At 34.2% G+C, this 20,439-nt stretch overlaps 1 protein-coding gene across 4 annotated transcripts in view; it reads right to left on the reverse strand.

Annotated features, from left to right (window-relative positions):
* Positions 1–20,439, reverse strand: part of SNX16 (sorting nexin 16) — a 46,215-nt gene that overhangs the window by 4,711 nt on the left and 21,065 nt on the right. For all 4 annotated transcript variants that reach the window (XM_037803145.1, XM_037803144.1, XM_037803143.1 and 1 more), the window contains 3 exons: positions 10,414–10,562; positions 4,306–4,375; positions 5–141 (listed from right to left, as the gene is read on the reverse strand). In XM_037803145.1, coding sequence (XP_037659073.1) covers positions 5–141; positions 4,306–4,375; positions 10,414–10,562 — 356 coding nt within the window. The remainder of the gene's footprint in view (positions 1–4; positions 142–4,305; positions 4,376–10,413; positions 10,563–20,439) is intronic.

Genomic DNA, 20,439 nt, shown 5'->3' on the forward strand with positions numbered 1-20,439 from the left:
ACACCTGATTGTGTTCTCTAGGGTATCTATATGAAGTTGCTTCTCATTGAGCAGTTTCTTCAGTGATTCTACCTCTTTTTGTTTCTCAAGTAGTTCTTTCTGTAAATGGTAGTTTGTTTCTTCTAAAGTTTCACAGAAAGCCTAAAACAAAACAAAACAACCCCCCAAACCCAAACACAGGAAGGAAAAGGGAAGATTAATTACTTATGCAGTATCTTTCTCAAGAACAATACCAAAGAGTCAAGGAACATGGATAATCAAAACAATATGTATGCAACCTAAATGATTTGCTTTCCACTCTCATTTTTTTTTAAGGTCTCTACTATCTTGGTTTTCTTTCCTCAGTCTCCACCCACCTGGAGGACTTAAATGCTTCCAGATTAGAGATTGCCAGGAGATGGGGGGATGGGAGAGAGGGAATGGTTGCTTGGTGGATATAGAGTGTTTGTAAATGTTGGAAAATTTAAAAATAATATTAAAAATCTAATATCAGACTTAGATTGTTTTAGAGGCAAGTTCTACTAAACATTCAAGGAATAAACAATACAGTCTTAACCAAATAGTTGTGGAGAACATAAAAAGAAGGAATATTTCTGAGTTTTTCTTATGAGCTGGTATAACCTTGACACAAATTCCAACAAGTTCAGTAAAAGGAAATAAAATTATAGGTGAAAATATTCTAAAAAAAAATTCTCATAATCCAAATCTAGCATTAAAAACAGAGACATCTTGCTGAATTTATCCCATAATGAATGTTTTATCATTTGGAAATTTATGAATGTAATTTATTACACTAAGATTAAAAAAAGAAAAATCATATGATCATCCTTATAGCAAGAAAAAACATTATTAACCCATTCTCTCTCTCAAACACACTCACACATGCACACACAAATACACACAAACAAACAGTACAAACTCTTAGCAAACCAGAAATAGAAGGTAACTTCTTTATCCTAAAAAAGAAAAAGACAACAAACAGAAATGAACCACAACTACCAACAGCCATATCCAATAGAATTACTGCCTACTGTAACTGTTCCCATTTAATTCCATACTGGAGATGCAGGCCAGCACAATAATACAGGAAAATGAAATGAAAGGTACTAAGGGTTAGAAAGGAAGATACCTTAAGGTAGTGTTGCAGGGGATAGGATTACCTATATAGAAAATTCAAAAGGATCTAATGAAAGATACCAGCAAGGAAGTGTACAAAATAAACATACAAAAGTCAAAAATACAAAAGCAATAATTAGAACATAATGAAAATACCAAGTATGTAAAAAAAAAACTAAAAATAAATACTACAGTTTTCTTCAGCATTTAAGGGGAGAAATTAAACCTTTATTGAAGTACCTTTTAAAAAAAGTAAACATGTAGCTACTGATAGGAATATTCAATATTGTAAAGACAAAACTCTTCAAAAATAAATGCATAATAATTCTAAACAAAATTTTAACAGGATTTTTTCATGGAATTGACAAGTCAATTCTAAAATTCATATGGAAGCATGAATAGCCAATGAAATTTTGAAGAACAAGCAAAAGAATCCTAGCCCTGCCAGATACTGATTATTTATGAAGTGTAGTAATTAATGCTGTATCATATGGGCAGAGAGATTAAAAAATAGACTACTGAAACAGAACTGAATTACCACAAACAGACCCAATTAAATGAACACAATGTATGACAGAAGAATAATTCCTGATCAGTGCAGAAGTTTCATAATGAAATATGAACTTTTCCAATAAACTATGTTGGGATATTGGTCATTCATGCAGAAAAGCTAGGTCAGTTAAAGAACCTGAATGTGAAAAGCAAAAGTTTAAAACTTTCAGAGGAAATTTAGGACAATATCTTTAGCATATAAAGATATGAGCAGGAAATTCATAGAAGAAAGTCCTAAACAGCTACTAAAAATAAATAAGATGCTAAAGCCCACTAGCAATCAAGAAAATTATGCCAAAACAACAAAATCCTCTTTTGCATCTATCAAACTGCAAAAATCAAAAGATTGATGATACTAAGTGTTGATGATAGTAGGAAAATACACGGTTCATCAGAGTGTAAACTGATACAATTTTGGGGAGTAATTTGAAAATATGTAGTGAAGTTGAATTCAATGCAATCCCTATAAAAATCCTAGCAGGCTTTCTTGTAGAAATTGACAAAGCAATGCTAAAAATTTTTATAGAAATCCAAAGGATTTAAAATAGCCAAAACAATTTTTTTAAAAAGAAGGTCAAAGTTGGAGTATTTGTATCACCCAATTTCAACTTACTATAAAGCTGCAGTAAACAAGTCACTAATATTGGCATAAGGAGAGGCAAATAGATTAATGAAACAGAACTGAGAGTCTAGAAATAAACTCTTATACTTAGGGTTATTTGATTTTTGACAAAGGTGCCAACATAATTAAATGACTGATACTGAAACAATTAGATATCTATAGGAACTTCAGACTCTTACCTTGCACTTCATTAAAAAATTCAAAATGGATCATAAACCTAAATATAAGAGCTAAAACTACAAAATTTCTAGAAAAAAAGTAGGAGAATATCTTTGTGACCTTGGGTGAGGCAAAGAGTTAATATGATACAACACAAAAAGCATGATCCATCAAAAAAAAAAGATAAGATGGACTTCATTAAAACTAAAACTTTTGCACTTTAAAGGACATCATTAAGAAAATGATAAAGGCATACACAGACTGGGAGAAAATATTTGCAAGTCATGTATCTGATAAAGGACTTGTATCCAGAATAAAGAACTCTTACAACTCAATAAGATAAACAGCTTAATTAAAAAACTGACAAAAGATTTGAATAGACATTTCATTAAAGAAGATACATGAATGGCTAATAAGCACATCAAAAGGTGATTAACATCAATAGTCATTATGGAAATGCAAATTAAAACTAACAATGAAATACCACTACACACCCATGAGAATGGCTATAATTAAAAAGACAGGTAATACCAAATGCTGACGGGGAAGTGGAGAAAATGAAACTCTCAAACACCACTGGTGGGAAGGTAAAATGGTGCTATAGTCACTTTATAAAACAGGTTTGTCAGTTTCTTAAAAAAGTTGAACATAAACTTCCCACATGACTAAACAATTCCCCTCCTAGACACTGATCCAAGAGAAATGAAAACACATGTTCACACAAAGCATTCTCCAAGATTGCTCACAGCAACATTATTCTTAACAGCAGAAAGCTAGAAGCAATCCAAATGTCCACCAGCTGGTGATGGGATAAACAAAATGTGGTGTATCAATACTACGTAAAACCATTCAGTAAAAAAAAGGAATGAAATAGTGATAGAAGATGGAACACAGATGAACCTCAAAAGTATACTAAGTGAAAGAAGCCAGGTGTGAAAGATTTACAAACACACGCTTTTTTTTGGGGGGGGGTGATGATTCTATTTATATGAAATATCCAGAAAAGGTAAATCTGTAGAGACTGAAAGTAGATAGGTGATTGCAAAGAGGTTTGTAGAAATTTTTTTGAGGTGATGAAAATATTCTAAAACTTGATTATAATGATGGTGGCACAGCACTATAAATTTACTCAAAATTATTAAATTTTACATTTACAATGAGTGAATTTTACAGATGAAAATTTTATCTCAATAAAGTTGTTTTAAAAAAGCTATGGCATACACTCAAATACAAAGAACTGACTCAGTTTAATTGAAAAGCACTACAAACTTACCAATTAAATTTTCTCTGTAAACACCATTAAACATTTGAGGAAAAAACTTGCATAAAATCCTAGCTAATCTATTACTACCATATCTGCTTTGTGAATCTAGCCTATTGCTTCAAGAAATAGGCCACTTTAACACGTTAATTAACGTAATTTGAGTAGCATCAAGCATGAGTTGAATTACCTCTGAAGATAAGCTTTAAATTGAATTTTAACTGTGACTTACATAAGATGGCATAAAACTCAGCAGAAAAGTACCTTTAAGTGTAGTAAAATAAAGTCCAAATCATTTCCTTTTTTTTCTTTTTTTTTTGCAACAGTAAAAATAGAGAAAAACGCAGGATTTATTTTCAGGGCTTCATCAACTATAGGATATGTATTAATTTTCATTTTTTAACTTAACTAGCTCCATGTATTTCAATGAAAGAAACCTTTGACTCAAACATTAAAACGCTTTCTGTACAAATCTATCACAGTCCGAAATTATATTATTTTGTTGTGTGCCATGACATTCCATTCAAGAAACAATGTACTAATTGTACTGTGTTACTTGTTCCTCTTTTCATGTGATATATAATACAGCACTTACCCTGCTTTCTTCTAGACTATCAAATGGACCTGGGGGATCATCCAGACAAAGAAATTCTCTCACTGCAAGGCTTTTCAAAGAAAAAAAAAAAAAAAAAAAAAATAGAGCTGGAGTACAAATAAGTTCACAAAACATAGCAAAAAGCCAAAGTTACTTTGAAGCTATATAGTTTTCTAAAAGCCAAAATAAGCAATTTGGTTTATGCGTTTTCACTTTTTTAAGTAACAAAAATACAAATATCAAATCTATAGAAAATACAAAGAGTTTAAGCTATTTTCTAAGATCTTATGACTTTCTTACATAAAAATATGGCATAAGACACAATTCAGAAAACAGTACAAGAGACCACTCTAAATGATGAACAGCCTCTTTAAGAAAATGACTCTTAAAGTATTAGTCTGAACTAGACTAACAAAATCACTATCCTGTTATGAATAAATACAATTTCTACTTTGTACTTCAATTGTTTCACTTTCGTGGATGCTTCTAAAGTACCTGAAAAGCATTTACTCTGAAGCAAGGTAAAGATTTTCCTTGCAATCCTGTTTATATTATTTAAATATTTTCCCCATATAGTTTAAGAGAAAAAATTCTGACCATACAATTTCTGAATCACCATACATTTTCCAAGTAATAGAATGAATTAATATGGTTTTATGCTTGCACTTCACAATTATCAGATATAAGTTAAGAAGGTAAATAATCAAATTTCCTTGTAATTGCCTTGTAATACCCCTCTTTAAAAAGCAATTTTGGATTAAGAAACAACTCTATATTCATTTTACAATATAAATGTGGAGTCTTAATTTCCTTTTTAATTGTAAAAGATAAAGACTATAATTTCTTGTTGTGCAACATAAAGGAGAAGTCAACCTATGCTGAAAAGGAAATGGGACTTTTTGAGTTTCAAACTGAGCCAGACAGGTTGATGATGACAGGGGGTAGTCACAAAGAGATAAATATGATTTTTAGTGAAACACTTCCTAAAGAAAAGAACTGATATAGAAAAGTGGTGTTATGAAAATAGTCCATAAGATCCTGAAGACAAAGACCGAAGAAAGATGGTGGTGGTGGAGCAAATATTTGGATTATGAAATACTGACAATAAAGGCTAAAAAAATTTACAAAAATTTATTTTGGTTCAATAAGTATTTATTGAAATGTGCCCTGGTTCTGCTCAGTGATTTTTATATATTATCAGCATATCATTTATAAACAAATCAAGTAAATTAAAAAATATACAATACTGAAGTCTATATTATTATTAAATGGTTTATGGATTAAATAGAAGTCAATTAAAAAAAAAGAAGTTGTACACTTTATTTTTTTTAACTTGTTCACTGCTGGGTTCAACATAGCCCCCTAATCTGTCAACCTTTAATACACTTGCTTCCATTTGACTATCACAATGAATATGCAAGCAGCACATCAGGTATAGGAGAGAAAGCTATCTATCTGACTAAGAGAAAAATTTAACAATCTGGAATTAAAAGGTAAAAGATTCTATTATCTTTCTATTCTTTATATTATCTAGAGTATCTTTTAGTGACTTAATTTGCCTAAACATAAGGAGACCACTGATGGTTCTCTTCAGCACTGTTTTTTTTCATCAGAGCAACTTTGTTCTATGAACTTCCATTCTTCCTTCGATTTTCCTGAAAAAGTTTTAAGAGTTTTAATGCATTTTTAAGCTATATCCTTCCACTTCCTATAAAATACATCAAGCTATATAAAAATCTCTTTAATTCTAACACTATAAACTATTTCACCCAGTAATCCTTCTATTTACTGTTACTTTTTCCTTTTTTTTCTTTCATAGCTATGTATCTGTTTATTTTTTATGAATTTTTTTTAAAGGCCAGTGATTTAACAGCAAAATGTGCTTTGTCAAAATCCATATTTTAAAGGGGAAAAACCCTCTAAAATTAATGCTTACAATTCATTAAAAGGTCAATTAAGAACTAAGAAAAAATGTACTAGTTGTACACTTGAACCTTGTTTTCAAAGTGAAGTCACTAGATCAGCAGTATTAGCATCACCTAGAAACCTGTTAGATAGGCAGAATCTTTACCTCAGACCTGCTTAATTAGGATATGCCATTTTAACAAGATCCCCATGTGATTCATATGAACACTCGAGTTGGAGAAGCACTGCTCTTCAAGTTAAATATCATTTGATTAATCCTCTTCTCATCACAATCTTTCAAATACATGAAGGTAGCTTCAAGTTCTTTTTTTGAAAGAGTAAATGTTCTCCGTTCTTTTAGTTGCTCCCTCATATAAATGTTTAGAACACTTTTTTTTTTACTATGAATTGCTGTTAATTCAGATCCATCCTGAACATTTTTTTTTCCAGATGTAGAATTTAAGATACTGAATTTTGACAATGAAGCCTTTATTGATGGATAAGAATATAAGGAAAAAAATGTAATTTTAATTCCTATATTTTAAAGAATTAAAAAGGAGGAAAAATTTAGTAAATCAGGAGACATGTAGAGTACTTCTGAAAATAGAGCCCTTCTTCACCTTCTTTTTGTCAGTCCAAATCTTATTAATTCTTTTAAATCCAGTTTAAATGTCATTCTCTAGGAAGCCTCCTCTAACTCTCCTAGCCAAAAGTTCCACCCTCTACCTCCTCTAAAAGAGATCTAACTATCCATTTTAGTTATTTTGGACATGAAAAGATCAGCATATAATTCATCATTTAGTCACACACCTAATATATAGTAGGCCTAAACGTATTTATTGAACCTTTAATAAACCACTTTATCAGGGAAATATTAACCTTTTTATCTGTTTTCCTATTTTATATATTTTAAACACATCTGAAAATATTATTCTCTTAAAACAATCAAATCAACAGTCCTTAATATCAATTTAGATCTTATTTTCTTACACTTCTGCTTTTGTTACAGTTAGAGAAGTTATAATATTAAGAGCTGACTGTTGTGTAATGGCTCTTTTAGCCAACATGAAGGTTAAGAAATAATTGTGCTGTAAGGTGCTAAGGATATCAGAAAGGAAAGTGAAAGAACTTTAGAAAGAATTCATATCAAATAATTATTGGACCAGATAAAATTAGTAATCTTTTCCACGCTGCTATTTCAACTGTAACAGGACACTAATAGGTGTACCAATAGGTAATGTACAACTAATTGATGTTTTAAGAAGTGATTCTCAAATTAATTTCATGTTTTCATAAAGAGGTATCAGGGATTTTTTTCTCTTCTCCCTCGGGAAATATTTCCCTTCTTCTTTTTGATGATAAAAAATAAAAGAACCTTTTTTCATTTTTCTCCTATAGTTTTAGATGCAATTAAGCTTTTGTCTGGTGAACTGCCTTATTTTAATTAACACTGTGGAGCTTCTGAAATTCTTGCTGTGTAGTATAATAGTAATAGTAACACTAAAAGCAGAAATACTAAGGTAATTCTGTTCTAGACACTGAGATTTAGGCATTTATTTTACAAAAGGAACAGTACTGAGGTGCAGGGAGATAATTCTGGGGCATAATCTTAAAATCTCAGACTTTTACGTATCTTCTAATTATTTGTTTCTGACTCATTTCCATCTTCCTACCCAGAATCTTAATCTGGGCCTCAAGGCTTTTGAATCCTACTTGCTACTTCTAGGGTTGCTTCATCATTGCAAACAGCACTGACCTTCCAAACACTCTGAGTTCTTGCTACTTTTATAATCTGCACATATCATATTGAATTTTATAAACTCCACTGTATTGTTTAAACAGAAGTTTAATTTTTTCAAATGAATTCTAAGACCAATGAGTATACTCTCAGCTTCTTTTATACCCTTCTTAGCATGATACAGGCAAATGCTTAAGATAATAGATGAATAATCCTTCCTCCCCATAATCCCCCATTTTTTAAACAATAATTTAAGAAACATCTTGTGGTATGAGATAAAAACTTATCAACCATAAAAAGGGCATAACGAACAAGGCATAATTACCTTATTTTGAGTTCAATTTAAGTTCTCTAACTTTATTCCCGAAATATCTGATGACATGATATGATGAAAGTAGGTAAGCAAATAAATGTGAGTTATACTGGATGCTTTCATGAAAAACTTCTTAGAAACTTTAATACTCTAGGAAAGTCAAATAAATCCTTTCTCTAACTTACCTGACCATGGGACCTTTCTTTCCCTGAATCATGTTTTCTACAAACTGTGCAATACCAATGCCACTGTTCTGAGGTATGCAGTTTTAGAAATGACAGGACTTTAAATGCCCCTAGCAATGTTAGCTTATTATCAATAATTTAAAGCTGCATCAGAATATTTCAACTAAAATACACCTTCACTATTTAAAAAGTCACAAAATCACAAGATGAACTTACTAATTTGGTCCATATTATTTAACATCTCAGATAAAAAATAGCATATAATCACATGCAGGATAAATTTGATTTTAATTCACTACATTGTCAACACAGAGTTGCATAGGTTTACTGAAAAAGGGACAAAAGAAAGGGAACAGGGTGTATTGAACTTAACTCTAAAAGTTGTATTTTCATGGTGTGGTATAAAAAGTATTTTCTTCAAAGGCTTTTTCCATCATGGTGGTTGTGGTGGGGGGTGAGGAAACCTAGTTACTAAGGAAGTAAATTTTGTGTTGAAATCTGAAGGATGTACAGCAGTTACCAAGGCCAGGGCTAGGTGGGGTGGTAGTGTGAAAGACTGTGTTTTCAGGCAGAGGAAACAGCATAGCTGAAGGTCCAAAGGAACAAGTGATTTTGGAGAATTAATAGAAGCCCAATATAGCTGATGTATAGAAAATAAGGATGGTGGGGGGGCGGTAGGGAAAGGAGAGAATAACAAAACATGAACTTGGAAAAACAGCCCAGTAAGTAGGGGACCAGAAAGAATGACCTCATCAGACTGCATTACAAAAAATCATTGTGGCTCCAACGGGCTATAGTGTTAAGAGGAAGAGGAAGAAGACCAGTGGCAAAGCTTTTGCAAAAATTAAGGCAAGAGATAACTGTTTGGACTAGGGTGGTGATGGTAGGGACTGAGAAAAACAGACCGATGTGACAGATGATGGTGCTGGAAAATGGAGGAAGAAAAACCCTAGAGAGCAAGCTTTTAAGGCTGTTTTAAGTTTGAGGGAGCTTTGAGATCTCTAAAGGGGATGTCAAGGAGGAGTTCGGTTTATGAATATGGAGTTGAGAGAGGGTGTTTGGCTTATAGTCCTTTTATTAGAGAACAGTTGGTATAATAAGGAGATATGGGCAAGGATCTTGAGAATCCATCAAATTTAGGAATCATGCATTAAGAAGGTAGATATGTACCTACAGTATGTGTGTGTTAGGCATAACGAAAGGTAATACACAGAATAGAAAGATGGTGAAAAAGAGGGTAAGAAAAGTGAGACGGGGGGTTTTCTCACTTGTTTCCCATCCTTAGATGAAAAACTAGAGATAGTTTTACAGATGTAGGTATCTATACAATATGGATTGCTACATTGTAAATGCTATTTATTTTCAAAATAATTCTAATTTATTTGATAATGTAAATTCTAAAATTAGATACCCAACTGACAGTAAATCATAAAGCAATTTTCTTGTAAATACATTCAGAAGCAAAAAAAAAAAAAACCTATATACACCTTTTTTCCTTTTTAAAACGGTTTTTAGCATTTTCACTTTGCCTTCTACATAAATTAACCCAATTTCATAAGTTTCATATTTTGCACTACTTTGGAAAAATATAAAGAATGATTATCCTTAAAATTACATAGTGTCATATTAACAAAAAGCCTTTTAATATGTGAGCTCATTTTGTTTAAATGACTGTTAATATACTGAATGCTAAAACCAAATTTACAGTTGGGTGGTTTGAGTAAATGGTATATTGAATTTGAACTTTGCTGACTTTTTAAAAGCTTATTATAAAAAGCAAACACAAAATAAAGTCCTTACTGAAAGAAAGCAAGAAAATTCCATGTGACACCTTTTTAAAGAGGACAAATAATTATACTTCTATACTGTATATTTGAGCTTGAGTAACTATGTTCGTAAATTTATTCTTTAGTTTAGGCCAGCTGCAGGAATGTTTTTATAATCTCTTATTTCAATTTGTTACATACCAGTTAGCAATATCCTTGTGAGCTACTAAATTTTGAAGAAAAGCTTGTAATCCTAATTGTCTATCTTCTAAGAAGTCAGCATTATAATTATCTTTAAACCAGCGTTTTGGTGGAAGTGATAATCGAAACCCTGGAAACATCTCCTTTAACTGAAAAAGAAAAAATAAGAAAATATAATGTTCAACTCAATTATATCAATTCTACAAAAGGCTGCTGACTATGTTGAAATTATTCATAAGCTCAGTTTAAAACGTAAGAAATAAATTCAGCTAATTTTTTTACATAATGACTGTTTCATTTCTTGATTTTTCCCAGTTTTATACAGATGGAGCTGCAGTTGTTCCACATCTTTGCCAATACTTGGTGCTATCAGTCTTTTTTAATGTTAGCCATTCTAGTAGGTGTGTGGTAGTATTTCACTGTGGATTTAATTTTAATTTCTGTTGACAAATGACGTTGAACATATTTTCATTTGTGCTTATTATTAGCATTTGTATATCTTCTTTGGTGAATTATCTATTTGAATGTTGTGATCCCCCATCCCAACTTTTAAATTGACTTGTTTGTCTTATTATGAGATGTAAGAGTTCTTTATATATTCTAGATATGAGTCCTTTATCAGATACATGCATTTCTTTTTTTTATTGATTTTTTGAAAAAATTTATTTTGAAATAAATTCAGTTATAGGAACAGTTGCAAAAACAATACAAACCCCATACACAGAACTCCAGCATACCCTGATCCCCCTCTCCCGATACCCAATCCACCAACTTTAACATGCTGTCATACCGCCATTTCTTTCTTTCCCTCCCTCCCTCCCTCTCTCCCTATCATCCATCATCTATTGCTCTGTCTTCTGAACACATGAGAGCAAGCTGCACACATCCTTGAACAAGCAATATAATTCACATATACATTTCCCATGAACAAGAACATTCTTTTATGCAATCCCATTAAGTGCAGCTAAGAAGTTCAAGAAATTCAACATTGATACAAAGCTTACATTCTATATTTCCTTTTTTTTTCCCTTATGTCTCAACTGTGTCCCTTTGAGCCTCCTGTCCTCCATCCTCATATCCCACCCAGGATCATCCTTGGCATTCAATTGTCATCTATTTAGACAGTCTTTTTTTTTTCTTCAGTTATGGAAACATATATACAGCCTCAATCTTCCCATTCCACCCCCTCCCTAGCATTCCATTAGTGGGATTAATCACATCTAGAATGTTGTAATGGGATCACCTTCCCACCTTCCACTACTAGAAATTTCCCTTCACCTCAAACAGCAACCCTACACTCATTTCTTAACTCCCCATTGCCCCTTCCCCCACTTCTCATAACCCATACTCTACTTTTCATCTCTATGGTCATATTCTCTGATAATTTCTTTGTGTTTACTGTGGGGCTTAAAATTAACCTCTTAAATCCATAACAATCTTGTTTTTCTTTGATACCAACTTAACTTCAATAGGACCTGTAAACTATGTTCCTATACTCCTCCATTCCCCCACCTTTATATAGTCCTTGTCAAAAATTACATATTTTACATTGAGTCTAAAACCATTGATTTGTCATTAGAGCTTGTGTATTTTATATCATGTAGGAAGTAAATAGTAGAGTTACAAATAAAAAATTATTGATTTCTATTTGTATTCCATTGTGGTCAGAGAACGTGCTTTGAATATATTCGTTTTTTTTTTTTTTTTTTTTTTTTTTTTTTTTTTTTTTTTAATTTATTCAGGCTTGTTTTATGTTCCAGCGTATGGTCTATTCTGGAGAAAGATCCATGATCACTAGAGAAAAATGGGTGTCCTGGTGATTCGGGTTGTAAGGTTCTATATATGTCTGTTAAAATTCTCTGTATCTCTCTCTCCTTTCTTTGTTTCTCTGTTGGTAGGGCTCCCTTCAGTATCTGAAGTAGGGCAGGTCTTTTATTGGCAAAATCTCTCAGCATTTGTTTCTCTGTGAAGAATTTAAGCTCTCCCTCAAACATGAAGGAGAGTTTTGCAGGATAAAGTATCATTGGTTGGAAATTTTTCTCTCTCAGAATTTTAAATGTCATGCCACTGCCTTCTCACTGCCATCGTGGCTGCTGAGTAGTCACTACTTAGTCTTATGTTGTTTCCTTTGTATGTGGTGAATTGCTTTTCTCTTGCTGCTTTCAGAACTTGCTCCTTCTCTTCAGTATTTGACAGTGCGATCAGAATATGTCTTGGAGTGTGTTTATTTGGATTTATTCTATTTGGAGTTTGCTGGGCATTTATGCTTTGTGTATTTATATTGTGTAGCAGGTTTGGGAAGTTTTCCCCAACAATGTCTTTGAATACTCTTTCTAGACCTTTACTCTTCTCTTCCCCTTCTGGGACACCAATGAGTCTTAAATTTGGACGTTTTATTTTATCTATCATATCCCTGAGATCCATTTCAATTTTTTCAATTTTTTTCCTCATTCTTTCTTTTGTTCTTTCATTTTCTGTTCTGTGGACCTCTAGGACTCTGAGTTGTTGTTCAACTTCCTCTAATCTTCTATTATGAGTATCCAGAGTCTTTTTAATTTGGCCAACATTTTCTTTTATTTCCATAAGAGCTTCTATTTTTTATTTACTCTTGCAATGTCTTCTTTATGCTCTTCTAGGGTCTTCTTTATGTCCTTTATATCCTGTGCCATGCTCTTCATGTCCTTTATATCCTGTACCATGCTCTTGTTCTTTGATTGTAGTCCTTTGATTAATTGCGCCAAGTACTGTGTCTCTTCTGATATTTTGATTTGGGTGTTTGGGATTGGGTTCTCCATATCGTCTGGTTTTATCATATGCTGTAAGATTTTCTGTTGCTTTTGGCCTCTTGGCATTTGCTTTGCTTAATAGGGTTCTTTCAAGTTGCAAAAAATACCAGTCTAATTTTTCAGAACTACCACTTGGTGGCGTACACTTTCTCTAACTAACCAGCAGATGGTGTCTGCGAGTCACCTATTCTCCTCAAGTCAGTTCTCCTCAACTTTGTCTTTGTGGTGTGTGGGGAAATGATTCATGTGGGGTTCAATTGGTGAACTCAGTTTGGGTGTGTTTTTGGTGCTGTCCGCCCTGAATGTGGGGTGTGTGTCTGGGTGGTTAGGGAGGCAGGGCAGCTTTAATACTCAAACCTCCCGGGTGTTCCCAGAGATTCAAGGCTGTTGCAAGAGTCTAAGCCTTCATTTTTGTTTGCCCCAGATTGTCTCTGCCGCTGACCCACAAGTCGCCAGCATTGACGTAGTGTCCCTGGGTTTTCCAAGCGGGCCCCTTTCTCAGCTGTGATCTTCCAGGACCTCTGCTGAGGGAAGGCAGTGCTACGCCACAAGTGCGCGCCGTCCCTCAAGGCAAGCCCTGGGCCACCGGGCCGTGCAGGGGCGCTCCCAGCCTGATGCAAAGATGGCTGAATCGGGCGTCTCAACCCCTCCCCCCCTTTTCACACAGCTCTGCCTTCCCAGCTCTGGGACAACTAGCTGTGTATGCACCCAAGGCCGTTGTCCACAGCCAATACTGTGACGTGTGCTTCCTGGTGCGGCCCTGGGCTGTGGGCACGGCCCCGGGCAGGAGTGTCTCCAGCCTGCCAGGGAACCAGCTGCAAGCAGCGTGGTTTCTTTCTCCTTTTGGCTCTCCCCTCTAGCCCCCTGGCCCTGAGGGAATCAGCAATGGTCTATCCTCCACGCCAGACACCGACAGGTTGGAACAGCTCGCTCCTGCAGTGCTTCACTGCGTGGGCCTCACTGTCATAACTGCAGCCGCTCCTGGTTTTTTTTTGTTTTTTTGTTTTTTAAAAGAACTAGTCCGTCTCCAAATGCCAACCCCCAGTTTCCCCACACCACAGCGTGGCCGTGGGACTTTCAGCCAGCTCACTCACTTGTTTCAGAATGCAGACTCCCAGTTTCACCAAGTGCACATTCCCTGTGGTTTTAGCAGACCTTGTCCAGCTGGTGCATCACTGAAACTGGTGTTCTGGGTCACTTTCTGGTTTTTATCTAGTATTTTTCACAGAGGTGTTTTTTTGCCCTGTCTCACCTAGCCACCATCTTAGGTTCTCCCATATTTCTTTTTTTTAATGCATTATGTATATACATAACAGTGATAACTTTCAAAATACGATTTAACAAGTAGCTAGAGAGCAAATTTCAAAGAATGTCATGGGTCACAATTCCACAACTTCAGCTATTTCCATCATTGTAAAATATATCATACATAGAGAAAGGTGTTAATTTTCGATGCACAGCTCCAGAAGCAGTTACATAGGTAATTTCAAAAGTTGTTATGGGTTACATTTCCACAGTTTCAGTTCTTTCCTTATTATGTAATATAAGGTATATATAGAAAGGTGAAGACTTTCAAAGCACAGTTCAATTAGTAGCTATAGAGCAAATTTCAAAAGACGTTATAGGTTATAGTTCCATCATGTCATTTACCTCCTTTCAGCTATTTCAACATCCCAGCATCTAAATATATATATATTTATATAAAGTTTCAGTATACATAGACCTTTGTTAAATATTGTCTTGTTCGTTGCTACCCCTTTCTCTCGATTAATCTCTATCTCCAGGGGAGTCTAGGCAGTGAATACCCTAACTTATTCATATTGAAAGGGGATGTCGACATATGGGGAAGGGGGCTGCATCTGATTGTTGATCTTAAAGATGCTGTGGCCTCTGGGTTTTAGGACTTGTCTGGCATAGGAACACTCTGGTGGATTTAAGTTTCTGAAAGACAAAACTTAATGAGTGAATCTTTTCTAGAATCCCAGGTAGGGACCTAGGTATTTGGGGATTACTTTTGGTAAGGGCATGGCATACTGTGGCCATTTGGGATGTCTAGCTGGAGCTTGCCTAAGAGAAACCTCCAGGATAGCCTTTCAACTCTACCGGGGATCTCTCAGCCACTGTGAGCTCAGCTTGTTACCTTTCTTTTTTCCCCCTTTTGGTCAAGTAGGCATTTTCAATCCCTTACTGCCAGGGCCAGGCTCATTCTGGAGTCACATAGCATGTCTCCAGGGAGATTCATTCCCCTGGGGGTCACGTCCCTTGTGGGGGGAGTTAATATATGTATTTCAAATATTTTCTACCAGACTGTGGCCTTTCATTTTCTAAACAGAGTCTTACTAGAGCAAATTATTTATAATGTTAACTAATTTATCAATTTTTTCTGCTATGGTTTGTGCTTTTTTAGGTACTATGTAATCTTTGCTTACCCCAATGTTGTAAATGATGTTGGCTGGTTGCTCCTAAAAGTTTTCTTTGAAAAATTCTGTAGTTTTAGCATATACTTTTTGGTTCATGATCCATTTCACACATTCAGCTTAAATTTTACTTTCATAGAGAAGCCTTTTCCAACCTTCTAGGCTAGGTTAAGTCTAATTTATACATTCTTTTGTCAATTTGCCCAGGTTATGATGGCCAGTTGTTTGGTCAAGCAAGTGGTGGCCCAATTTTTAAAGGGAATTGATTTTCTAGATTTAAAAAAGCAGTAAGTTGATTGAATTTATGGTTCATTACATCTACAATCAACTGAGGATACTGACTTCAACACTGAGAGAAGTCTTGTCCAATCAGGTGAAGGCCTTAAGAGGAGAAGTGATGATTTTAGCAGTCAGAAGGGAGAATTTCCCTTTCTACTTCAGCCAGCCAGCTCCTCCTGGGGAATTCATCAAAAAACTTCATTGGAGATTCCAGCTTGCAGCCTCACCTACAGAATTTAGACTTGTCCATCTTCACAGTTGAATGAGCCAATTTCTGTTTAAAAAATCTCATAATATTTACATTATCTATCTATCTATCTATCTATCTCCTATCTGTTTTATTTCCCTAGAGAACCCTTTATTGCTAGGAGAGGTTCTTGAGAAACAGAATCTTAAGGATGAAATATCTGAATTGGGTCTAGCATTTTTGGAATTGGTTCTCTAAACTGAATTCAAAGGCACTAATGACTTTATTTCCAACAATCAAGATGGCACTGATAGTCCACAGCACAAGTTGGCAATAAATGAATGCAAAATATCACCACTGGATATGACTACTCAAATGCTTATAAGAGGCAAAGCTCTGGGTTTTGTGGAGTTTAAATTTGTGGCATTAAAAAGTATAATGATATTGGCTGGTTGCTCCTAAATATGCTGGATATGGCTGTAAAAGAAAGGGATGCTCTCAAGGCTTCAAATTCCCTAATTAAGCTGGGACTATCAGCCATGGCCTGTGTGTCCTGGGCTTCAAAGAGAAGCACCCAAGAGAGGAAGCTAAGAGGAAGCTGTACACTTTTCATGATCTAGCCTTGAAAATCATATGTCCTCTATTGGTTTGATAGTCACAAGCCCACTCAGATTCAAAGGGAGGGGAAATAGACTCTACCATTTGATGGAGTATGGCAAGATTCTGAAAGAATAAGTGGGACTGAAAATTTTGCTGTGTTCATTTTTGGAAAGATAATCTGACTCTCATTCTCAAACTATTCATTTATTTTTCCTAAAGATATCTATCAAAATGTAATTAATATTTAATTTTGGACTCTTCAACTAGACCAGTGATTCTAAACCTTGGCTATTGGAATCACTCAAGGAGCTGTAAAAAATATTAATGCTTGTGTTCTACCTTTGACAAATTTGAATTTAATTAGTCAGATGTGGCCTGGGAATTAGGTTTTTTTATAGCTTTCCTAGGGAGTCCATTGTTTAGCTAAGATGGAAAATCATTTGATTAGACTGCAATGATTATGCCTTGTTCACAGTTGTATCCCCAATGTCTAGCATAGTGCCTGCTCTATAACAAGCAGTCAACAATATTATGTTCGATAAATAAATGTGTGAGACAAAACCATGTACATCCACATTTCTATACTTAAGTACAAAATCAAATATCACAAGGTAGGAAAAAAAGACTAACAAAAGGTAAAATGCTAAGTAGAACTGTAACAAATAAAATTCTGTCTGTATTTCTATAAATATGTGAAGAGAAAATAAACAAGACTAGAACTAGAAAAGTAACTTGGACAACTTGATTTCCAAATTAAACAAGATATTTTTGCCCTCGGATTTTGTTATTTAAGGTATCCTCAATGAAAATAATAGAAGTCATAAGGGAAAAATAAGTCTTTTTATTAATTTATACCTTACATTTTAAATGCCACATATGTCCAAATATATGGTTAGATTCTTTTCCTTAAAGAAATTACTTTCAGAAAAGAGGGAGATGTCCCATAATTAAGTTCTCACACTCTTTATATTATGGTATACTTACTCAATTATTTTATTTTGAACAACAAACTACAGTTTGGGAAATATACATTAGCTTGAAATAACTTTAAACAATGCTAGCTTTTGTATTTCATTAAATTAAGACAATATATTTCCTGGGAAAATTACACCAAAATAGGTGTTTGATATTTCTATAAACAAGCCTTCAAAACAGTAACACACATGTTTCCTGGTGTCAGATGGAAAATTGAGCACACCCATTAATTCTGTTTCTTTGTGAAGCCTCACTAAAGCTAGAGTGAAGAACAAAAAAACCATACAACAATATTTTGAAAACTAAAATGCAGAGAGAATAGAGGCAACTGACTTAGTAGAGTCAAGAAAAGCTGGGGTGTAGGAAAATCTATTTCAACTAAATCTGTATTACAGAGTCCTCAAATTACTTAGGAAACTGGCAGCACCAGGCAGATGATTAGAAGGTAGTTCTCTGTAGACTTGGTCAACCCAAGAGGAAGACCCAAAGATACTGACATCAGAAGATCTCTAGAAACTTCCAAATCAGCAAAATCCCCCTACAGTGATGCTTACCCATGCAGTCAGAGACTCCAATTGGCTTTTGGTACTCATTTTTTAATTAGATCAGACAACCAAGAATTACTATCAGTATGTAGCTCTCTAAAATGGAAGATAAAGACAAAGAGAAAAAAAGTAACTCAGATAAAAACAGACTACACAAGAAAAAGAAAACATAAAAATATAAAAAAGTAGACTGAGATATTACATTCAAGAAATAAGAATAGGATGACAAAAAAAAAAAAAGGATATTCAGAGAATAAAAAAAGATACTCTTAGAAAGAGATGAAAAAAATCTCCACCAAAATAGCAAAAAGGATAAAGGGACTAAAAAAGAGGAGAAAAGAAAATGAAATTACGCCAGCTGAAAAGGTCTATTTTATAAGGAAGAGAAGTTATAGAAAGAACAAAGAACATAGAACATAGAACATAGAAAGGATGAAATCATTAATGAAGTAATTTTTTTTTCCTGAACTGAAGGACATGAATTGTCAGATTAAATGAACCCAATGAGTGTTCAAAAGAAAAGAGGAAAACAAACCTACAACAAGGCATCATGAAATTTCAGAACACTAAGGATACAGGGAAGATTCTACAGCCTCCGAGGGAAAGAAAAAATAGGTCACATACGAATGATCAGGAATCAGTATGGCTTTCGACTTCTCAATAGCAATACTAAAAGCAAAATGACAATGGATTAATGTTTTCAAAATTCTGAAGAAAAACTATTTCCAACCTAGATTTTTATACCTAGGCCAAATTTCAATGAAGTATGAGGAGAGAACAAAGATATTTTTAGATATCTAAGGTCTGAAAAACATTACCTGACATGTAATCTTCCTCAAGAAGTACTGGAGAATTTGTTCCACTAAAAGAAAAGATTAATTCAAGAAAGAGGAAGATGGGGGATAAAGGAAACAAAAGATCCAACAAAGGAGAAACATGAAAAAATCCCCAGAAAGATGAAAGGCAAACTGTGATTCAATCTATGATAAAAGCCAGTCATGAACAATATATTGAGGACAATCAGTTCAGGACAGAGCAGCATGCTTCAAGTGACAGACAGGTTGAGGACTTCCAACAAAAGGATTGTGAGGAATGAATGCCTGGTTGAACCTGGCCCAGATTTTCACATGAACTTGGCTTGTCTGAACAATGAGCTGTTAACATTCCTGCTCTGCTTCTATGCTTTGCTGCCTGAAACTAGCTGAGAACAATGTATCACTTCACAAAAGTGTTCTGCTTTGATCTAGTTCTACAACCCAAAAATAGAAAATCATGAGCTTTGAAGTCGAATATACAGAATAACCTAATACTCATGGCCATATTTCTGCAACCTGTGCATCACTGCATCATTAAGAGCTTACATATTCAAGGTGGCCCCCAGTTTTTGTTTGTATCTTTTCATTGTGAAATGGGGAAAATTGCCTGATATTTGGATATGGTTTATTGACTAAGAATATACTAACTTTAGAAGTTTCAAGTAGTTCAAGGAAGAAGGAGAGAGAAGATGGCAGATGGGAAAGAATAGGCCCAGTAAAGCCTTCTCTATTAAACACAAGTCAAAACAGGGAGTCATTTCTGGATGTTCCCAGGTCATCTTAGCTGGCCTCTCAGAAGCAATATAAATCACTGACTTCTTTTGGAAAAATGGTCTTTTCTTGGCTTCCAAATATTAACCATCCTCTACCTGCCCCATCTGATTTTCCTTTAGCTCTTCTTTCTCTATTATATTCTAAATGCAATTCATTTAAACAATCCTTTGTTATTGAAAATTTAGGTTGCCTCCAATTTTTAACTATTACAACATGACTGCCAACAAATAAAAACCATGATAAGTACCCTTAGAGCTAAAGGTTGACCATATTCATGATTGTTTATACAGGATAAATCCCAGAAATATGATTAGTGTGTTAAATTTATGCAAAACTTTAGGATGTACTCTAGGAAGCTTCATAATTCTAACATTTAAGTGCTTGTGAACTTGGTAGGTGAAAAGCAGTCCCTTAATTTTATTTTCTTGGAGTACTTATGATATTTAATGTTTTTCAAATTTATCATTTATATTTTTCTATGATTCACTCTGTTCATATCTTTTGTTAACTTTTATACTTTTGTGTTCACTTTTTTGTTATTTATTTTTAAGGGCTCTTTATATACTAAGATTTATATATTGTCTCTGTTTACTTCATATGTGCAATAGGCAAAATTCTAGATGACCCTATGACTTTTGCTTCTAATGT

This window comes from Choloepus didactylus, chromosome 14 (genome assembly GCF_015220235.1).
Source record: "Choloepus didactylus isolate mChoDid1 chromosome 14, mChoDid1.pri, whole genome shotgun sequence".
Taxonomy (NCBI): domain Eukaryota; kingdom Metazoa; phylum Chordata; class Mammalia; order Pilosa; family Megalonychidae; genus Choloepus; species Choloepus didactylus.